Genomic DNA, 22,008 nt, shown 5'->3' on the forward strand with positions numbered 1-22,008 from the left:
ATAACACAATTAGAGAAGCATAATTACAGAATACAACATTGTTAGGGATGTACCACATTATTAAATGACCCCTGACTGATTCCTAGATTCTTAAGTGGAAACTAAATCATTGATGGTCTAAAAGCTGAAACTGATTGTGATGATGAGATAAGTATACTATAACATAGAATAAAAATCATAATATCATCAGAGTATGGTTATAGTAGCAAGTATTAATAAGGAAAAGCACAGATTCTAGGAGAGGGTGCAGCAGTTTGCTTTTGCCTGAGACTCCTGGGAAGGGCAAGATTTTTCCCTCCTCTTCTTTTTCCCTCTGCTTAGTTAAAAAGAGTACAGAGCATTTTTGCATGCTAAACTCATTTTCCAGCAATTGAAGTAAACAGGATGGAAGTGAGGAGGAGGAAGAGGAGAAGGAGGAGGGAACTGGGATATTTTCAAAGCAGCTGAAAAAGTGAGATAACAGGATCAGTTGGCACTATCCCTGCCAAACTGGGACAGTTGGATGACTTTCTGGCCCAGAGATGAGTAATTGCCAATGATTGTGGAATGAATTACTCCCCCTTCAAACCTTGGAAAGCTGCATCCTTCCTTGCCAAACCCTCTGACCCCAATTTTATTTTATTTTACTTTGAAACAATAACTCAACAAGCCCATCCCACTCTCTAGGGCAGCGGTTCTGAACCTGTGCGGCACGACCCCTTTGGGAGTCAAACATTGCCTAAGACTATCAGAAAACACATATTACTGATGGTCTTAGGAACCGAGACAAAAATAATTTTATGGTTGCGGGTCACAACATGAGGAACTGTATTAAAGAGTCATGGCATTAGGAAGGTTGAGAACCACTGCTCTAGGATGGGTTGGAGGTGCAATTTTGTCATGTTTGAGGGAACTGTCTTAGGCCAAGAGGTGGCCTTTTCAAGCCAGGAAGGAAATCGCAAGTCAATTAAGACAGGGCAGATCTACAACACCCAGAATCTCCTGGTCATTGGCTACATTAAGCAGGGGATCATGAGAACTATTGTCTAAATATAACTTTTCCAAATTCTGAACCACACATAACTAATAAATTAAATGGTCTATGGTGGTCACTTACATGGACCCTACCTATGTCCTGTATGCTTTGGCCGTTGTTAACCGCTCTCCCTCTGCTGCTACAGAGACATAGGAAACATTTTTGTATTACTGGGGAAGAACAATGTATTATTTAGGCACACCTGTTTCTGCACCATGGATGAAGCTAAACAAGTCTGGATTCGCAGGTTTTCCAAAAGACAAGCTGAGAATAAGTGCAACCAATAAACAAACAAAAATTGACAAATCCCTGTTTAAGAAAGGACTGAGCTACAGAGACTGCTGACAATCACTTTATCTCTCTTATAACCATATATTTACTAACTCTTAAGCTAGATAGAATATCCAACAAGCAATCCCTACAGTTTGCACAGCACTGACTTCTAATACGGAAAATAGTGCAATAGAAGTCATGGAGCATTTGTTGTCTTATTTCATGCTTCAGTAGTCTTATATCCCTATACATATTTTATGCGGCTTCCAGTTTATGCTGGAAGCCCCACACCATTCAATGAATAATGTGCATGCCACAGCATTTGCACCGCCCTGCCGCTGCATACACAAGCCCCATTATCCTCAATGGGACTTGAGCATAGGCGGAACTTGCCTTATGCGGCGGGGTCCGGAACAGATCCCCACATAAGGCAAGGGACCACTGTATAAGATTGCCTGAGAATTGAGATCTGTTGGAAGGAACCTCTTCCATGTTCCACCAATGGAAAGACTACAGAATGTGAGGATATGGGAGAGGGCCTGCTAAGCTGTGACATCTGGTTACTGAATGACCTCCCCTTGGAGTCTCAACTGGTGCTAGGTCTGGTATCATTCTGGCATTCTGATAAAATGTGGCTTTTAAATTAAAGCCTTTGGAACCTAATGCTTTCATCCAAATCTGTACATGCACATGGTTTTGAACTGTTCTAAATTTTGAAACTGTTTAAATGAGCTTGCACACTGATTTATGAATTATGATTTATAACCCGATGAATTTTCTTAAGCAAGGAATCGTTAATTGTTTTGCCATTGCCTTCTTCTGAACTATATCCTCCAGCACCTGGTCCTCCTTGGCAATCATCATCCAAGTACTAACAAGGCTTGATCTTGCTTAGATTCCAAGATAAGACAGGATCTGGACCCTCCAAGCGATTTTGAAAGTGTGTGTGTGTGTGTGTGTGTTGCAAATCTTATGTTGCTTTGAACAATTTCATTTGATTTTACTGTAAACCTCTCATAAATCTTATGCTGTAGAGCAGGATACAAATAAAAAAATTAATCTAAAGGTTTAGTGATTTTGCTTTTCTCATCTGCCATATACCTCTCTGTCTGTCAGGATCTGAGGTCCTGCCATGTTTGCTAGCCATATATTTTGCATACACTTTATAGTACTGGGTTAGGCAGCACTATGGGTGAAGCTGAGGATAGAGATTGTTTATCAGCTGGGAAGCTGGCTAATGACTAGCTAAATAACCGACATATTTTTGCTTTTAATTTAAAATTAGATATTTGGTAAAGTGAAGCCTGCTGTTTGTTCTAATTATGCCTGAAGTTAAAAAATGAATATTCAGCAGGATCTTTGTGTCTTGTGAAATGTTTGGTCAAACTCAACGCTTGATACTTCCCATCCAACTCTTCCTCCAGGTGTTCCAGTGCAAAATGTTTTCATCAGCACTAAAAAGTTCCTAAAGAATGACTAAGACACCTCTTAATGTCTGGAATCACTTTCAACTTACCTTTCAATTCGCTTATCAGAAATAATATATAAATTAGTAAAATAAATAAATACATTTTATTCTAGGTGCAAAAACCTAAAAAAAAGTGGGAATATGATTGTGCAACCAAACCAGGAATTACCATGGATCAGTGAACCATTCCACACTTTGCTTAGCCTATGTATAAAGAATTCTTTTAGAAGGAAACAGGGACAACATCAATAGTACAAGAGTTGTGCTTGATCATGTGAATGGATCTGATTCAGGTTTTGGGGGATATTGAAAAAGCTCTTATATTCCCCCAGCACTGACATCAGTCTAGTGAGCAAGAGCTGACCAGTATTTCTACCTCCTTAGTTACATGTGAAGTTGATGCCACATAGCAATCTGCTTTCTGGGATTCCTCAGCATCTCCTCCCAGTGACTCTTTTCTGTGCCAGTGGCATGCAGGCCAAGACTGCACTTGCCCAGTAAGTGGTTTTGCCCATCACCATCCTGACTTAACATCTCCAACTCCACACTGGAGGCACAGAGCAGGTCATGGGGCACCTCAAACATAATCATCTCATTCCAAACTGGGTTGATCTTGTGTTTTGCACGCTTCGTCTGCTTCTTTTTCAGTTTCAGGGCCTGGTGTTTCAGTGTCACTTTCACAGATATGTCTGCAGAGAGAGGAATAAAACTAGGTTATTTGAGGGCTGACCTTCAGATATTAGCATTCTCTGACATGCTCTCCTGACTTCCCAAAAGTGGGGTGCAGATGAGCAAACTATAGCATGTGTACAAAGTACTGTATATATTCAGGCTTATGTCTAGAAATTTAGGTCAAAAGTTTGACCCAAAAAACTTGAGTCGACTTATCCATGGATCAATGTAAGTATTATATCTTAACTCTTATTTAAAAGAAGGAACCATCCCCTGGTGAAAGAGAAGAGTATAATCTGTTCTGGAAGCACTGATCCCCTCTTACTCTCTCAGCCAGCCAGCCAGCCAGCCAGCCAGCTATGTCTGCTGGAATTTGGTAAGTTCTTTGACATTGTTTTGTTCTGCTCCATCCTTTAGATCGGAGATAGCAAACCATTTAGGGGCCACGTGCCCAAACTAAAAGGTCTTCTGTCACTGGGTGCAATCCGGTGCCAGGCACAGGACTTCCGCCTTCTGGGGGTGGGACATCCACTCTCCGGGGGGGACAGGACTTCCACCTTCCAGGGGTGGGACTTCTTCCCCCGCCCTCCCAGGCCTTTATCTGCCTCTCCAGAGACAGTTGAAGGCCCAGGGAGGCTGGGAGGAAGAAGAGGAACAGGCATGCACCTCTTCCTCCTCCTTCACCTGCACCATCCCTGGGCTCCAGATGCTTCCAGAGGGAGGGTCGGAAGGGAGGAGGAGGGACAGGTGCATGCCTCTTCCTCCTCCTCCTCTTCCAGTGCCATTTCCGGTCTTCAGCTGCCTCTGAAGAGGTGGCTGGAGGCTGGGAAGGGTCAGAAGAGAGGAGGAATAGGCACATGCTTCTTCCTCCTCCACTCCCCCCCCCCCGGTTGCAGGTCAGGGGAAATGGCCATAGGTTCGCCATCACGACTTCAGATCCTTTGCTATATGCTCCTAAGTTTTACCCTTGACTTGTCCATGAGTCATATCAAAATCCATAATTTCAGCCGTAAAACGTGCCCTCAACTTCTACATGAGGTCAACTTATAGTCGCTCCCCTCACCATCTCCACTTCTTCTATGTCTGAGGTTGCAATATCACCAGGATAGCAAGCTTTACCCAGATTCTAGGCATGCCCGCTAGTGCCTGTTCAACTATCTTTGTCCTAGACTCCAAAGTTTTGCTTTCTTTCTTTCTTTCTTTCTTTCTTTTAAAGGAAGGTTTCTGGATCCTGTAGAACCCAAGATATGGGGCAAAATATGGAGGCACTGTGCAGTCAAATTTTTTTCCTGCAAGAAAGAAGTCTGCCCTGAAATTTCAGACATGAAGGAAGTTAGCAAAGGATGTTAGTCCATGAAGCAAGGGAGGGGTGCACCACAAGGGAGGATGTGAGGCAAGGGAGATAAAATTTGAGTAATTTGCATAATTAAAATAATTAACATAATATACAAAATAGCTGCCCAGTCTCTCTCACTTTCTCTCTCTCTCCCTCTCCCTCTCTCTTGTTCTTGCATTCTGTTAACCAAAAAAAGGACTCTCACGCTCCCTAAAATGTGTGGAGACAACTTTGATAGGTCCATCATGAGATGTTTTGAACCCCAAGGAGGTGCTTTTTTTTTTCCAAAACGAGAAGTAACTTCCAGTTACTCCCAATTTTTAAAATAAAGCTCTAAAATCTCAACAATTACTGGTAGATGTCAATAATCACTAAGGGCTAAATGGGACTGTAATGGACACTGGTTGTTTTTAGGTATTTGTCCCATTGATATATATATAGTAAAACAAGGAGCTGGAGGTCTCAAAAGCACAGGTTCAAGTAAATCTGTTGCAACAAATCTAATGAAGAATCTTGGGGTATAACCTTTCATGGACTGAAGCCCACTTCAGTAGATGTGGGGACCTGTGCAAAAACATGCAGAATCTTATACTGTTAATCACACTGAGTCATACAGGAATAAGGAAAAAGCATGAATGACAGTTCCATCATGTATAGTATAGCTCTGAGCATCTGATATTTACCATAACATACATATACAGTATATCCAATATGCATTTATTAATGAAATTTGCGGCAGTTGACATAGCATTAAAAAAAATCATTTTCTTTTGGTTGCATTCTCTTAAGATGCACATATTTCTTACTCACCCTTTCCAAGGAGCTCTTTTAACTGTTTAGAATGGAGATTCTTGGCTTTTATGAGTACAACAAGTAGACGGTTTGCCGCAGGCAGATAACTGACAGAAAGAAGAACTTCTCCATAGCCTGCATCTGGCTCCTGCAACCGGATAACACAAATAGGAAAGGAATCACCATATGTCTTCAACTTTCGTCCATGTGGAAGAGTGTGAGAGATAAGAGAAGATTCAAAGGACTTTAAAACATAACAAATCTCCATGACTTTATCACTACTTTGTTTTGCTTGAGGAAGTTGAAAGTTCCATTCACACTACTTCTCTCCCATTACTGAGTGTTATTGCTTTTCTTTTTCCTTGATAACAGACAATTGTTAACTCAGAGGAATTATGTTTTTAACAACAAAAATGAAAGGGGTTGCAAAATGAAATGGAATTCTTGCACATGCCTAGCTTCTAGATTATAGTGGACCCTTGATATACACTGGGGTTTGGTTTCTGGACCCCCCCCCCCCATGGATACCAAAATTAGTGGATGCTAATTATATACAGTGGCATAGTAAAATGATGTCCCTTATATAAAATGGCAAAAGCAAGGTTGGATTTTGGAAATTAAAAAAAATATTTTCAAGCCATTGATCATTGAACCTGAAGATGCAAAATCCATGGTTATGGAGGGCCAACTGTACAACCTTTTATCAAAAAATTGAGAATTATATACCTGCGTTAGTCATGAACACATTGGATGCTGAATGCCAAGGAGCTGCTTATTAGAAGAAATAGCCTCTTGAACTATACCTCTCAAAATCTCCCCAGCTATCATTGCTACTGGCCATACTAGCTAAGTGGTATTGGGAGAAAATAGTATCCAAAAGATACTGCATTTTAAATTTTATTGGAGTTTATCACACGGAAGGAATTTCTCTTAATTTCGAATGAAAAGAAAGTGGGGCCAGAACACATTCACGTGAATTCGCTAGTTCAGCAAATTTATATGAATTTGAATTGCATTCAAACTGACTTTCCATTGCCCGAAAATAGCTTGCTATTGCCCAAAATTCTGTGTGATCACCTCTCATGGAATAACGTGAAACCCCATGATTGCCTTCGGACTGACTTCCCATTGCCCAAAATTGCATGTGGTAGTCTATCATGCAATAACATTAAATCCCATGGTTGCGTTCGGATTGCCCTTGGATTATACTTCCAATTTCCCTTGTCTGATAACATCCACAAGCAGGGAAATCCTATTGAAAGGTTGACATTTCCTGAGACCTGCTAGACTCCTGCTTTCTTCTCATTCACTCCATTTAAAATCAAAACAACACCAAACACCCTAGTATCTTTTCATTGCTTGCTAAGAAGGGAAATATTTAGACCAGTTCCTGAGCTGGTCTAATTTTCACCTATATTGGGAGAGGTTTTAGGATACTATACATCCAGCACCTTCTCCAATCCACCTATCCAACACAGCTATCCACCCCATTTTTCATCTTCTAATGTCGGGGGGGGGGGGGTGCAGAGAGTTGCGGCTATTTTCATAAAAGCAGAGGGATCTGAGATTAGATCTCCACCTCTGAGATCAAATCTGTATTGGAGCAGAGAATATCATCTCTTGGGACATTGTTCTTGGTCACATAAGATTTCACCATAGAGGGGAGGGGCAGACTTCATGTTTACACTGTTTCTAGGACCCTGAGATCTACCAGGTGGATCCACCCATATGCAAAAAGGTGGCTCAGAAAGCAGGCTATGCCTTAGAAATAAGAGAAAATGCACTTCTGAGTTCATTTCAGCCTGAGAATCTGTTATCAGTATCAGAGCTGAACAGAGCCTAAGGATATCATATCCCATCTGATCTTGGAAGATAAACAGGGTCAGGGCTGGTTAGTATTTGGATTAACTACAAAAGAATATATTTCAGAGGAAGGCAGTCAGAAACCACCTCTGGATATTCCTTGCCTAAGAAAATTCTGTGAAATTCATGGGGTCACCGTAAGTCAACAGGTGACTTGGAGGCATACACATACACATCTCAGAGATAAGCTAAGAGTTATTACACACAAAAAGCCATCCCTGATAGCTTTTTCATCCCAGGTTTCTTTTTTACAGCAGGCTAATTTGGAGATAAAGTTGTTGCTACAATCCCTCCTAGTAATTTGTTATTTATCATAACAACATATCAGCAAGTGAAGTCAGAAATCTCCGGGAGAATCATGCAGAGAACTATTGTTTTGGTATGGAGAGAGGGACAAGTACAATCTTCAGAGGACAAAGTGCCAGTACCATATATATACCAAAACAGAAAACCGAGGGAAAAATGGGATCAGCCTCCTAAAGTCTGCTAGGAAACAAGTTCAGTCCTCTAGCCCCTGTCAGTTGCCTACCCCTGCTTTAGATTAACAGCAAACTCATTCTTTGAACAGTGATCCATATGTATCCAAAATGACACCAATCTCCTTTCGAAGAACCCCATGGGGAAAAAAAGCTGTTCAACAGTAGAATACTGCCTTGAAGGATGGCGGACTCTTCACCTTTAGAGGTCTTTAAACAGAGGTTGGAAAGGCATCTCTCAGGAATGCTTTAATTGTGTATTCATTCATGGCAAATGGTTAGACCAGTTGGCCCTTGGGGTTCCTTCCAAATCTATTATTCTACCTGTGGGGTTTTGTTTTTTGTATATGAACAAAGACTGGAACAAACACAAGCAATGCAGTAGGCTTCAAACAACAATTTAAATTGTTTTTCATTAATAAATTGTCTTTTCATTCAAACTGCCCTGCACAAATGTCTGAACAACAAACCCAAATCTATATCCATTCAACAGAAAATATATCTTGCAAAAATGTGGCCTGCCATCCATATTCAGAAAGCTATAAATATTTCATAACAATTTTTTTCTCACTTGGCTGGAAGGTGTAGATGGGGACCATCGTGTTTCCTTCACTGAGGTAGCAGATGCACTCTCTTTAAAATCTTAGCTGCCAGGCAACCTTTATCTGTCTCCAATCACTTCAGCTTCATACAGCTTTAGAAAGCCTAGCAACCCCAGGGAAACTCAAAATGGAAAATCAGTGTCAAGGTTTTTCATGTCTTCAGTGGGAGTTCAGAATATTGGTGACACATCTCCAAACTTGTATAAATTGCATATGGAACACTTCTAGGCAATTGTCTAGAGCAGCATTTTGAAAGGAAAAAAAATATTTTGTTGCATTGAGAAATGAAGGATGCTTCCATCACTGATATGTACATATGGGCCCATTCCTTTGGACAAGAAACTTTCTTGGTATATTGTTAAAGACAATATACAGGCAAAGGATTCATGCAAATAAAAGCAATTTCTCTACCATTTGACCTATCTTAAATTAATTGCTTTGTTTCAGTTGTCAAGGAAAGGTGAATTATTGGGGGGAAACTGGTGTGGCCATTGTTTTGTTTTCCCAGGGGGAAGGAAACTGTTCTGAGGTGTTGCATTTTGAAATGTGGGGAAATTCAGAGTGGTTGCTGACATTCAAAATGTCTGCTTCCCTGACTGGATGTGAATACTGAATAGTCTGAGCTTGGAGAGACCTGTGCCACAGGAGAACTACCTAGTTAGCAAGTAATAGGTATAAATATATGGATAATAAATCTGAACAAAAAGGATGGGTGAAGAAGAGGCACAAGGTCCTGAGGAATCACATGGATATTGGAAGTAGTAGTGTCAAAGAAAGTTGTTTTAATATTTTGAGCTAGTTTTGAAATGCCTCCAGTTGTTCTTGCCTTAGTTAAGTGATTAGTCAGGAAAACAGCAGGAAGATGAATTTACTATCTGCTCTCTTATATGCTTCCGTGTCTCATCAGTGCTAATCTGTGGATGTGATTGCCAATTATATTAGATTAGTTGTAAGACTGAGCCAAGACATTTTGGTACTGAACTAGAAAATCCAAAGAAAATCTTTCCCCTTCCATTATTTGAACTGGAGCAGAACCAACCAGAAAGTTCTCCTGCATACACCTCAGAGAAGTTCTCATTTATTTATCTTGGGACGATTGGATAGCAGTGCTTGTCTGAAGCTGGGCTATAGCTAGCCCTACCATTAGACAAATTGAGGTGGATGTCTCAGATAGCACTTGCTGGGAAGTGCCAAAGAATGGTGGTAAAATGTTAGATTACAGAATAGTGTGGCATATGCCATGTATCATCCGTGCTCCTTGAGACGTGTAGGTGCAGTGAAAGATTATGTCCTCTCCTAAATACTGATATAAGATGCCACTGTCATGGAATATGTTCATGTTTATGTGCAAGTGAGCAATTCTGTCCATTGCCTCAGGCTACAAAATATCTTGGGCCAGCTCTGGTTTGAGAAATTACACAGAATGTGCCCCATGGATCTAGCTGTCTTTCTCCCACTCTGCTGCCTCAGAGTCCACTTGCTGAGCCAGCTGCTTTGTCTCGTGACACAATGGATTCTTGTCTAATCTGAGTTAAGCAAATGAGCCTACATTGATGTGCATGACCAGTGAGCCATCTTTATGCCTTACTTCAAAGGCATGTTGATGTCATGGAATTATACCTTCAACATCCTTTATATAAGCAAAGAGGAAGGAATACAAAAGTAACCTTTCACAGTTGTGATGTTTGCTGTTTTTATGACATGGCAAGCATTGTTTTGAACCAGCACAAATGTAATTGATGGCCTTAGTAGGTCAGCTATGAGCTCACCTCTAGGTTTCCACATGAGAATTACAAAGAAATCAGAGCTGGCATTTTTTAAACAGTCATGCTGTTGTTCAAGGACATCTGAGGCTTTCAACAAATCCTAACAAGCTTGTTCTCGGAGATTCACTGACAATAACTGTGCCTCTTTCTCTCTCTGATCATCTCCCTCTCGCTCTTTCCTATCCCTAGCTCTTGATTAATGATTCAAGATTTCTGTTTCGGCTCACTGTGCAATGGCTGCCTCTCTCTCAGGTCCCCAATGACGCAAACCCAGCTTTCTATGCATATCTTCTGCAGCAAAAACTGGGGCACAACACACAGAGCTGTTAACCTGCTCTGTTCAGGTTTGAAGCAGAATTTCTGCCTCACTGAAGTGCATGTGGGTGGCTGTGGTGTGGAAGAAACTTTACCATCAGCCTCACACTATAATTGGCTATCATCTCTTGTACTAATTTTGTGCAGGCAGATTCTTGGCATTTGTGTTATTCTGTGTTCCTGGAGACCATCTGCTAAATTGACAGCGACCACCTGTTTCAGGGGTGCAATTAGCCACCTGCTAACTCTCCTCCAGGAGGAGGATCAACTGACCCAGGACGACGTGGCAAGTGGCAGTCCCTCGTCGTGGCAATCCCAACATTATTTTGCCAGGCTGAGAAAGTGCCCTTAGACTACCATACTTTCTGTTCCAAGCTTCCCACTTATTTTTGAGAAATTCATAGAGCTGCTTCTTCAGGCTTCTTGTTTATTTTATACATTGCCTTTACATAATCACTCAGCCAAAAAAGCTCATTGAATGGTATTCAATCACAGCTCTCAACCTCACCTATCTCACCTGGGCACATTTCTTCACTTTCTTCATAGAATCTTAGAGCTGGAAGAGACTATCTAATGCAACACCCCACTCCACCCACCCCATGTCAGAATATGTAACTAAAGCACTCCTGAAAGATGCCTATCCAACCACTGTTTATCCAAAGAAGGGAAATACAAACATGCACATGCACACACACACACTGAGACAGTCCATCTCACTGTTGAACAGTTCTTACAGTAAAGTTGTGCATCCTAATGATCAAATAGAACCTCTTATCTTGTAACTTTAATTCTCTGGTTCATGTTCTAGTTTCTGAGCAGCAGAAGACATGCTTCCTCCATCGTATACATTACATCCTTTCAGATATTTGACAATAACTATCAGATCAGCAGTCAGTCTTTGCCAAGCTAAACATCCACAACTGCCTCACTTGCCCCTCATAAGACTCAGGCTCTATAAAGACTGGCACTTTGTGCCAGCCTGTGGGCAGAGTCGGGGCGCAGCGTCCTGACACTGAACACCCTGACTCCACTCTCAGGGCGTCTTGATGCCACACATCGTTCCATCTGTTGGGGGTACTTTGACTGTGTATTCCTGCATGGCAGGGGTATGATCATTATCTTCAGAACCTATGAAGTACTTTAGGCTAAGAGAGAGAAGGGAGGGAAGGAGAGACAGGCTCATGACAAGGCAGTGAAGGAATGAATAATATATATTGGTTGGCCCTTTACTTATTTTAATTGTCCTACTGCACATCAGTGAGTGGAGTGGAAACTAAGTTGGGAGCTTGTAATAATTAATTATAACCAGAGTGTTAGAGCCCTATTGTGCATCCACTTTACACTCATAAAGTACTCGGCAATCTTTTTCCCTGCGTGGCCTACAAGAAAAGTTCAGTGGTAGTGATGTCCAAGGATTCAAGAATTATCTTCCAATTGTGGCTGTGGAGAAAAATGGATTCAGGAGTCAAAAATATTGAAATGATATCCTCAGTTTGGTTTAGTATTATACATGCAGATAGAATTAGGCAGAATGAAGTGGCCTAACATCCACCCCAGAATGAAGTGGCCCCCACATCCACCCCAGAAGAACTGGGGTGGATAAATAAAACTACTGAAACTTTTTATATATACAGTGTAAACAACAAATAGAAATATCAGATAAATCTATACAAATTCTGTCAAAAAGTAAATACAATTTGGATATATAAACAGGTTTGTTGTGGGAGACATAACCTATGCATATGAACCTCATCAGATAAATATCATACTATTCCTGCATGGCAGATTTCCTGCATGGCAGGGGGTTGGACTGGATGGCCCTAGTGGTCTCTTCCAACTCTATGATTCTATGATTCTATTCATAGGAGTCCAGTGACAATGTCTCCTTCTTCAGTGGCTAAGCTTGTCGCCAGCTGTGACTGGTGAAGGCAAGAGGCTTTTGTACTGCATGAATAATTTCTAATTATTTGATTCAAACTTTTGACAAGACTATGAAGATTTCATCTAACAAACCTGAGCCACTGACGAAGATGGAAAACATCAAGATGCATCTGGCTTTTTAATGGATTGATTTGATTCACATTGCTTGTTATTGTATTCCTATGGCAATTAACATTTATGCCTGGTGCCTTCACTTTCATAGGATTCCATGCCTCTCATGCGCCACACAATATCATATGCATTAAGTATTTATAACATATATGATTTACTTTTTTAATTTAATTTGTGTAAATTTATCTGATGCCTTTCAGATATACATTATTTAAAATACAGTAGTAAGCTTTATTTATCTATTTCTGACTTAACATATTGTTTTCTTTTAATTTTGAGTTAGCTCTTGTAATTTCTTCTTTTTTCCTCCCCTAGCAATTTGGGGTGTTATGAAAGGCCAGTCAGTCCTTGAATTGTTGCCAGCAATGGAGAGAGATGCTTGCAGAGATTTCTGATTTAGGTACAGTATACTGTTTGCATATTGACTTGGGTGAATGGAAGAAGGGACACTATTTGCTGCTCTGCCTCAATTAGCAGAATATCTTTGAGGCAGCTATATAAATATTAAACCCCACCCACACAGTGGCTGCATCCAGGGATGACCCATGGCTGAAGCAGGGTGGGTCGCTTAGCTGAAATGGTAGACTGCATACCTTCCAGCATTTCAAACTGAGATACGTGTGGCTGAGAGTATGAGCAAGAAGGCATGGCTAGGCACCAAAAGGGCAAAAGTTATTAATGCAGGAAAACACATAAAACACCAGTTGCAAAGACAAGAAACCCTGAAATTTATGTAATGAGTTTAGTCTCTACTCCCTCCTCTCCCTTCCCTCCTTCTGAGTTAACTGGGTGCAAATTACTTCAGAAATTCCAACTCAATTTGCAACATTAGAAATAAACAAAGGGGGAAAGGGAAGCAGGGAGGAGGAGACAGAAACCAGGACATTTTAAAAGTAGCTGAGAGAAATGGGATGACAAAGAATTAACTGGCTCTGTCCCTTGAAACTGGGATATTTGGAGGGTATGCATGCTAAAGCACACACACACCCTACACACTCACAGTAAACACTAAATGAAATGATAGGATACCTTGTCCAAGGCTTTCATCTTCTCAGACTGCACTGTTCCATATGGCTCCCCCACATTTGCCAGCCTTGGCTTAACTTCCCCAACAATGCTATGCCGAGAGAACTTGTCACAGTTTCTCAAGGTGAGAGTCAACGTCCCCTCTGGTAACTCCTCCTCTTTGACTGGAAACAGCAGAGCATCCTCCCAGACCACATGGGGCTGCTTCTTTTTCAGCACCGTCTGGGCTTCTGTAGTGCCAGACTTGCTCACCAAACTGCCTAGGATGTAGCAATCACAGCCATTGTTCTGGTCTCCTGTTGTGGTTTCATATATAACTATAGGATCATAAAAGAAAGGAATCTCAGCTTGTATTTAAATCTAGTACCAGTATATACACTTCCATTTTTTTTAAAATTCAGCATCTCTGTGTAAATGATAAAACAAAAGATTTAAATTTGTCTTTATACAAAGCATAGTGGGCAAATCTAGGGTAGGGGAGGGGGCTTCCAGTAATTGGATTCTAATGGCCTGTAAAAGGAACCAGACACATCTTGGTGAGACAGAAGCAGATGGGAAGGTCATTGCTCGCCCCTCTGGGGTCCATCAGGCCTCAGTGCTACAGTATTTGAAGTGATTATTGAAAGCACTTTTTATAGGTTGAATCTCCTTTATCCAAAATGCTTGGGACCAGAAGTATTTTGAAATTTGCAGTTTTTCAGATTTTGGAATATTTGCATATACATAATGAGATATGTTGGAGATGGGACCCAAGTCTAAACATGAAATTCATTTATGTTTTGTATGCACCTTACACACATAGCCTAGAAGTAATTTTATATACATTATTTTTAATATTTTTTATGCATGAAACCAAGTTTGTGTACACTGAACCATCAGAAAGCAAAGGTGTCACTATCTCAGCTACCCATCTGGACAATTTTGGATTTTGGAATATTTTGGTTTTTGAAAGTCCTGGTAAGGGGGACTTAACCTGTACCTTTATCACCCCACCCCCACCCCACAATCTATTTGGAACTCTTGCTTATGTTGTATACTTGTGTTTTTATTGAATTACAGTATATTGTTTTACGGTGTTGCAAATTGCTTTAGGATTTGTGCAGATGAGAATAACAGCAGCAGCTTGCAATTAGTGATATTCATATCTAAGTTTATGGTAGCTTCAAAACATCATTATGTTAACTTGTAACTTGTAATGAGAGAGCTAGTATCATCCAATGAACTATGTTAGACTTGAACATTGATAATCTGGGTACAAAATTAAAATCCCAGTTGAATTTGGGCTCCTAGTTTATCGCATGCATTTTTCAGCCCGATCCGGGAACTGGACAGGATTGGGCTGGAACAGGGCAAAACAGATTTTATCGCATACAAAATTGCTGCTGCGCTGCTACCTGACCATCACCCATCCCTCAGCTGTGCTCTACCAGCCAATTTTGGTGGTACAGAAAGCTTCTGTACCACCAAAATCACTGAGAGAAGTGTGGCTGGGGGACAGGTGATGGTCAGAGGGCAGCATAGCAACAATTTTGTGTGTGATAAAACCTGTTTCCCTCTGTTCCAGACCAATCCTGTTCTGTCTCTGGATCGGGCTAAAAAGTGCATGCGATAAACTCCTAGGTCCAGTCAGGATGTAAGAAACACAATTCATCATGATCATGAATTTGCTGTATGTCCATGCATTATCTCTACATTTTCCCATTACATCTGATCCAGTAAAGTACAGCTTAAGAGTTTCAAATCTGAAGCTGGTTTGTTAACACTGTTGATCCATCACTAAACTTCTCAACATCTGTATGCCATGTGCAAGAAAAGTGCATTAATTATGTGACTTGTGGAGTTTTTAATGGGTAAAATAAGATAGTAACAAATGTGATATAAATTAATTACATGGCATAACTTTAATTGTTAAGACTAACTATAGTAAACTCATTGAATCAATGAACCAACAAAAATGATGATTTGCTGAGTTTTCGTTGATTTGGTGGGTCTACTCTACTTTGGATTGCCCATGATTGGGGTTAAGGCTACATCTTATTATTTATTATTTTATTTATTATAGTATTTATACCCCACTCTTCAGTACTAAAAGCTATCAGAGCAACTTACAATTATTATTTTTAATTAGACAGTTCCTTGCCCTCAGGCTTACTATCTAAAAAGACACGACACAAACAGAGAAGGGAATGGTGGTGAGGAAGGGAATCTGATAAAAACATTTAATAAATACGTAAGAAACTGGCAGGTGAAATATATATTTGAATTAGTATTTGATGGTTTTGAAAAGATAAACTCTTAGGACTGCTATGATGCAAAGACATCTTACTTTCAAGAAAAACAACACACAGTGCATTTTTCTGTTGGTTGTAGCCAAGAGAATAGCGCAGTTCTGGCATCTGGCTGCAGCCAGCAGCCTTTTCAGGACTCAGGCGCTCAGTGACACACACATCCTTCATTCCACCTGAAATACACACAAATGCATTAGTTTAAAAAAAAGTCTCCTATTCAACACAACATCTAGCTACATTTCTCCCCATTTTGGTATCATTATACAAAGCTGTCTTTGTGTTCCACCTTTAATATAGATCTCTATGATTTGTGTTTTTGTCTTTGCCATTGGCTCAACCTTCCTCTTCCAGTGCTTTCAAAGTTACTTTGAAAAAGCCACCTTGAATCCCATTTTGGAAGAAAGGTAGGATATAAAGCCTTTAAATAAACAAATATCCTCCACCCAATGGAGGTTAGTTGCTGTTAATCTGAGTGACAACCTATTCCAGATAAAACAGTGGGGAAATGCTACCCTGTTGATCTTCCAGGATCTCTCAGAGGTTTTTTGATACCATTGATCATGATAGCTTACTGAAACAGTTGCATCAAGAGCACAAGTCATGGCACAAAACATCACTTGAACCACAGGATAGCATTCCTTCACCATATACAGTGCGCCCTTCTTTTACATGGGGGATCTGTCCTGGACCCCCCGCGTAAAAGAAATAGTGCGTATGCTTGAGCCCCATTACAAGTAATGGGGCTTGTGCTCATGGTGGTGTGCGGTGGCGGTGGCGCGTGTACGCCATGGGGGCACTTGCCATTGTTTCTTAAGGCACATGGCGCTACTTCTTCTGCGTATAATGTGCCTGCGTATGACGCGGGTGCACTGTAATGAGGTTACAACCCTATAAAAGATCTAAAAATTACATTTATACCACAAAAGGAGTGATGTTATTCCTTGTTACATTAAAAGTCATATAGTAAGATAGTTACTTTGGCCTGGTACAGATGGGCCAAACACAGCATAGCACCACCAACACTAGGGTTCAGGAGTGCGTAGCAACCGCACACTCCCGAACCCTAATACGTATGGGCAGTGCCATCTTGACGCAGCGTCATCCATAGGGTGCACGTGCCCATGATGTGTCTTGTGGGATGCATCCAAATGGCGTGGTGCACAAGACACGTCACCGCGACACCCCGGGGTGTAAATAGCTCCTTGGCAGCATTGTGGGAAGGACCTCCATTTCAGAGCTCCTTTTTGTAGTGTATCATTGTTGCAGCTGTGCAAACAGAAGTATGCGCATTGTGGATTAAACCCTTCATTCTTATTTTTTCCTCCGCTACCTTTACTTTTGCTTTCTAATGAGATTGGCTTTTGAAGACCTGGTCTATTTAAACTGCTTCCATGCTATTTCTCTCCATTACAACCTCTCTTTTCATCATGGATTGTGTAATACCAGTTGTGTACCATCAAGTTAAAAAATTACATCCATCATTCTTTTGCTCACAGAATTAGTTTCATGACCTACATTTTATTTTTATTGCCAGATATATTTCATGGTCTTGTATCATTTTACAAATCCTATGCTGCTATCTTGTTTACTTCTGCGCTCAGGCTTATGTGTCAAACAAGTACAAAGTGTGAAGCACAACATAACAGCCATACATAATTTAAATCCCCGTAAGTTCAGACCCCATCTAAAAAATCTACAGATTTACAGATCTGTAACTGCTCCTTATTCAGTAATCCTGTATAATCATAGCTCACTTCAAGAGCCAGGACCCACACTGGGTTAAGGTCTGTTCAAATGCTGATCAGGGCACAAGTAGGATGGTACTTATACAGACTCCCTTCAACAGCGAGTGAGGCTGAATCATCAGAAGCAAGACCCCAGTCACAATTCTTTAACACAGGCTCACTTGCTGGTAGGAGGGGTTGCAAATGTGACCTTCAGAGCTTATCGCATGAACAAAAAACCCGACTGCACCCCAACAGTATGCAGCTGGGTTGCAGGGTGCAGGCAGGAATTATTGCATGTAATTCGCCACCAATTCCACTGGGTGAGTGCAGCCCAGCAGAGGCCGTTTTTCAAGGTTGGGAGCTTTCCAACTTTGAAAAGCGGCCTCCAAAGCATGCCTGGGTCCCGGGCTGCAGCTGGGCGGCACTCGCTTGGCAAAATCGGTGGCGAATTATGTGCAATAATTCCTGCCTGCATCCCGCAACCTGGCTGCATCCCATTGGGGTGCACTTTTTTGTCCATGTGATAAGCTCCTTCCTTGCACTCCAATAGACAGCTGTACAGACCTCCTTTGCCTGATGTAGCTGCTAAAGTGGAATGGTTGTGATGTGCCAGGAGATGTTACAACCACTAGGTAGTGGTTTGAGTATTGGGCTATGACTCTGGAGACTCTGGAAACCCACTGGGTGACCTTGAGCAAGTCACAGACTCTCAGTCTCAAAGGAAAGGCAAACCCCCTTTGAACAAATCTTGCCAAGAAAACCTCATGATAGTTTCATCTTAGAGTCACCATAAATTGCAAACAACTTGAAGACATCCAAGAACAAACAACAATCTGATGTAGAATACTGGCAGGTACTTTGAACTTGCATGTGCAAAAGATGGGATTTGGTGCAAAGTTTGGATTTTAATTTATTGATTTTAACATGAATGACCTTCTTTAAATAAACAAAGTAAGGGATTTCCAGGCATTCATTATATTATACCGAGTGGTCAACATGTCTTATGAATTTAAAGTTCTAGTGCTATTCCCCCCCTATCCCTGCACACCCATCTGATAATCAAATTTAATATTGGCGGGATACAAACCGCCATTTAGTACGTATACAATACGTACTAGGGTTAGGAAGGGGCGGTGCTTCCGCACCCCCTAACCCTAGTACGTATTGTATACGTACAAGATGGCGGCGGCCCTTCTACATGGGCGCCGCCATCTTTACGTACTGGACGCACAGCGTCCAGACGTGTCGCGGCGCCTATGACGTCGCGAGTCCGCGCCAGGCGCCTCGCGACGTCATTGAGGCGCCGCAAAAAAGAAGCTCCGAAATGGAGCTTCTTTTTTGCTCCGTGCGGGAGTCGCGCGGTTTGGCTGCTGCGGCTCCCGCGCGGAGCAAATGGCGGCGGTGGTGGACCGCCGCAAAGCGGCGGTCTGTACCCCGCCATTGTCTCAAGTCTTCCAGAAAGTCAGTGGGACAAAACAGATGGCCCATTAAAGCCCACTTCTGAGCTTTTACATGCCACATACTCCAAAAATGTCTGGACACCAGCCAGCTGCCCAGATGTGAGTGGCTTCAAGATGCTCCAGCGGTGCAGTGTTAATACACCGCATGTCGTCAGAGCATATTATAGCCACCCTGGGGCTTTGGCAGGGCTGGAAAAGGCAGCCCCTTTCCAGCTCAAATAGGAACAAATCTTTTCCATTCCTATTTGAGCCAGGGCCAGGCTGGATTGGGGCCACGGTGGTGTTTGCAACAGCCCCAATGCATTTTTGGCTAGGGCCACTTCAAGCCGCCCATTCCTGGCTGGCTGACCTGGCCCCTAGTGTTCCTTTTATTGTTTCATCATGAAGGGAGTAGTAGCTGGAGTAGTGGCAATGTGCCCTTAAGAAGTTAATATCAAGTGATTTTTCAGACTGAAATGAATTTCACTGTAAACATCTATAAATTTCAGTAAGTGTGCTAGAAAATCTCCTCAAAGACTGAATTACTGGTACTGTCCCTAAAATAAATTGTGCTATTAAAAGGATAGCTGTGAAGTGGGAAAAATCAATAGGGTTGCTGAACCATCAGGATGATATATTGTCAGATATAAACAATTACACACAGAATTTGCTTGAAGATTCAATAATCTGGATTCAATGGTCTTCAAAGCCCTGATGTGTCACACATTTGTACTGGAGCACTCTATTTATCTTGCGTTAAGTCCCTGAATGTGGTTGTGAGGTCTTAACTAACTTTCCAATTATTGTGTTGGATTCCATATTTTTATTGTTCTGGACATCACCCTGAGAAAGTGTATGGCTGCTCATCTGCACCATCATACAAGACTTGGCAAACTGCCTACCATTTTGAGGAAGAATAAATAACTCTTCATTGACTTGTATGTTCACCCTTTTCTCATCCAGAACTTCCAGTTTTCCTTTGCTTGGCTCTTTCATTGTCTTCAAGGTGTAGTTTCCATAGTTAACAATTTCTGATGAAGTCACTACAGGCTTTGGACCATATATGTGGGGAAACTTCAAGATTGTCCTGGGCTGTACAGGTTCTGCTGTCTTCTCAACGCTGAACTGAAACAACAGAGAATCCATTATTCTTAATGTTAATCTAGACTCAGTTTCTTCAATAAGGAAAAAGCTTAAAAGGGATGACATATCATGGACAAAATCCACCATTTTCAACAAATCAAGACACCTTGTTTTTAATGAAAATTGCATATGTGCTGCTAATTAGACATTTCATATTCTTAGTTAATGACTAGTTTTATTTTTCCTGCTAAGATCCATCCTTCCCTTCTTTCTTTCTATTACAAGTGTTAGATTCTTTTTTGGAGAAGTATCCTGACATACCTTCCAACATTTCACTAATAAAAACTGGAACATATGCAGCCAAGAAATATTAGAGTATGGTCAAGATGGCAAAAACTATGAGGAAAAACACACAAGCTAGGAGATGCTGCAGAAGTTTGCTTTTGCCTGAGTCTCCTGGGAAGGGTGAGATTCCAACCCTTTCTCTCCTGACTCTCCAACCCTTGCTGATTTGAGTGCCAAAGGCATTTGCTTGGGGCGTGCTGGGGGGAGAGGAATGGGAGTAGAAAAGATAAACTGGAACCTTTTAAAAGCAGCTGAAAAAGCTGGATGACAGAGTATTAATAACAACTGTCCTTGTCAAACAGTTGGCGGGTGTTTCCCCATTTCTTCTGTCTGTGTTCTGTCCTGTCACTGTTTAAATCCAGGAAAATCCCGCACAAGTGGGATTGTTTTCAGATGATGTCAGGTACATTGAGCATTAATGTGACATTCACCTATGCAGAAAGTTGCAAAATCATGCTGCTTTTTACTTTTGGTAAAATTCTGAAAGTGATTTTGGAGCAATTTTGCCCACTTGGTTAATGTCATGTTAATGTTCAATGAACTTGATGTGTGTGAAAATAATCCTTCTTTTGTGGGATTTTCCTAGGATTTAAAACCCGTTTATGCATGGGATTTGAGCACTTTGCCATGCATGTGATAAACTCCTATGAAAGATACAAGCCCAAATGCATGTACAGTAAAATAACAGGGCAGTCTATGGTAAAATAACAGGAAACATTCTGCATAAGATTTAAACCTCCTCATGTGATTAATCATCAAATTCTGGCCTGATACATACCTCACGATATGTCTGGAGCGGCGATGGCCTTTTTTCCTCCGGAGGGAAGCCTCAGCCACCAAACCGTGTGGCTTCCCTCCGCAGGAAAAAAAAAACTGAGAAAAATGGGTTCTTTGAAAGCCGCAGGGGCGGCGTAACAAGAGCGTCACTGGTGAACTCATTACATAAGCTCTATGCAGCAACGTGTGGACACCACGTGGCTCTTACATAACAATGGTAGCGCCCATGTACACAGGGTGCCACCATTGTTACGATGCCAGCATGTACTAGGGCTAGGGAGCATGCTGTTGCTGCACGGTCTCCTAACACTAGTACGGCACCAACACGGCGCTTTTGTGCCATCTGTACCGTGCCATACTCACTCTCTGTTCCAAATGCAAGTCTCAAACCTACCCAAAAATAAGGAAGGATTTAATCACATCTTGCACACTAAAATCCTCAGTAATTCTGTTATAATGAATTATAAGAAATTAAGCCTGTCTTGAAATGTGCCCATTGTGACACATGCACAGACAGTGACACTTTCCCCAAGTGACCCACTTGATCTGTACACATTTGTAAGGCTCGCTGTGAGATACCAGAATCTCCTGGAAGCACATTTTTGTCTCCACTGGACAGAGGAACAAGCTTTGGCGGGGTACAGACCGCCGCTTTGCAGCGGTCTGGCGCCGCCGCCAGAAGGTCCGCGGGGG

At 41.5% G+C, this 22,008-nt stretch overlaps 1 protein-coding gene across 2 annotated transcripts in view; it reads right to left on the reverse strand.

The window, feature by feature from the left end:
* Positions 1-791: 791 nt before the first annotated feature.
* Positions 792-22,008, reverse strand: part of SYT13 (synaptotagmin 13) — a 38,138-nt gene continuing 16,921 nt past the window's right edge. For both annotated transcript variants that reach the window (XM_042438065.1, XM_042438871.1), the window contains exons 2-6: positions 20,013-20,235; positions 15,983-16,117; positions 13,660-13,973; positions 5,575-5,704; positions 792-3,445 (exon numbers count right to left, since the gene is read on the reverse strand). In XM_042438065.1, the coding sequence (XP_042293999.1) occupies positions 3,141-3,445; positions 5,575-5,704; positions 13,660-13,973; positions 15,983-16,117; positions 20,013-20,235 (1,107 nt within the window). In that variant the 3' untranslated portion in view covers positions 792-3,140. The remainder of the gene's footprint in view (positions 3,446-5,574; positions 5,705-13,659; positions 13,974-15,982; positions 16,118-20,012; positions 20,236-22,008) is intronic.

The sequence above is a fragment of the Sceloporus undulatus genome, chromosome 1 (genome assembly GCF_019175285.1).
Source record: "Sceloporus undulatus isolate JIND9_A2432 ecotype Alabama chromosome 1, SceUnd_v1.1, whole genome shotgun sequence".
In the NCBI taxonomy this organism is placed as follows: Eukaryota; Metazoa; Chordata; class Lepidosauria; order Squamata; family Phrynosomatidae; genus Sceloporus; species Sceloporus undulatus.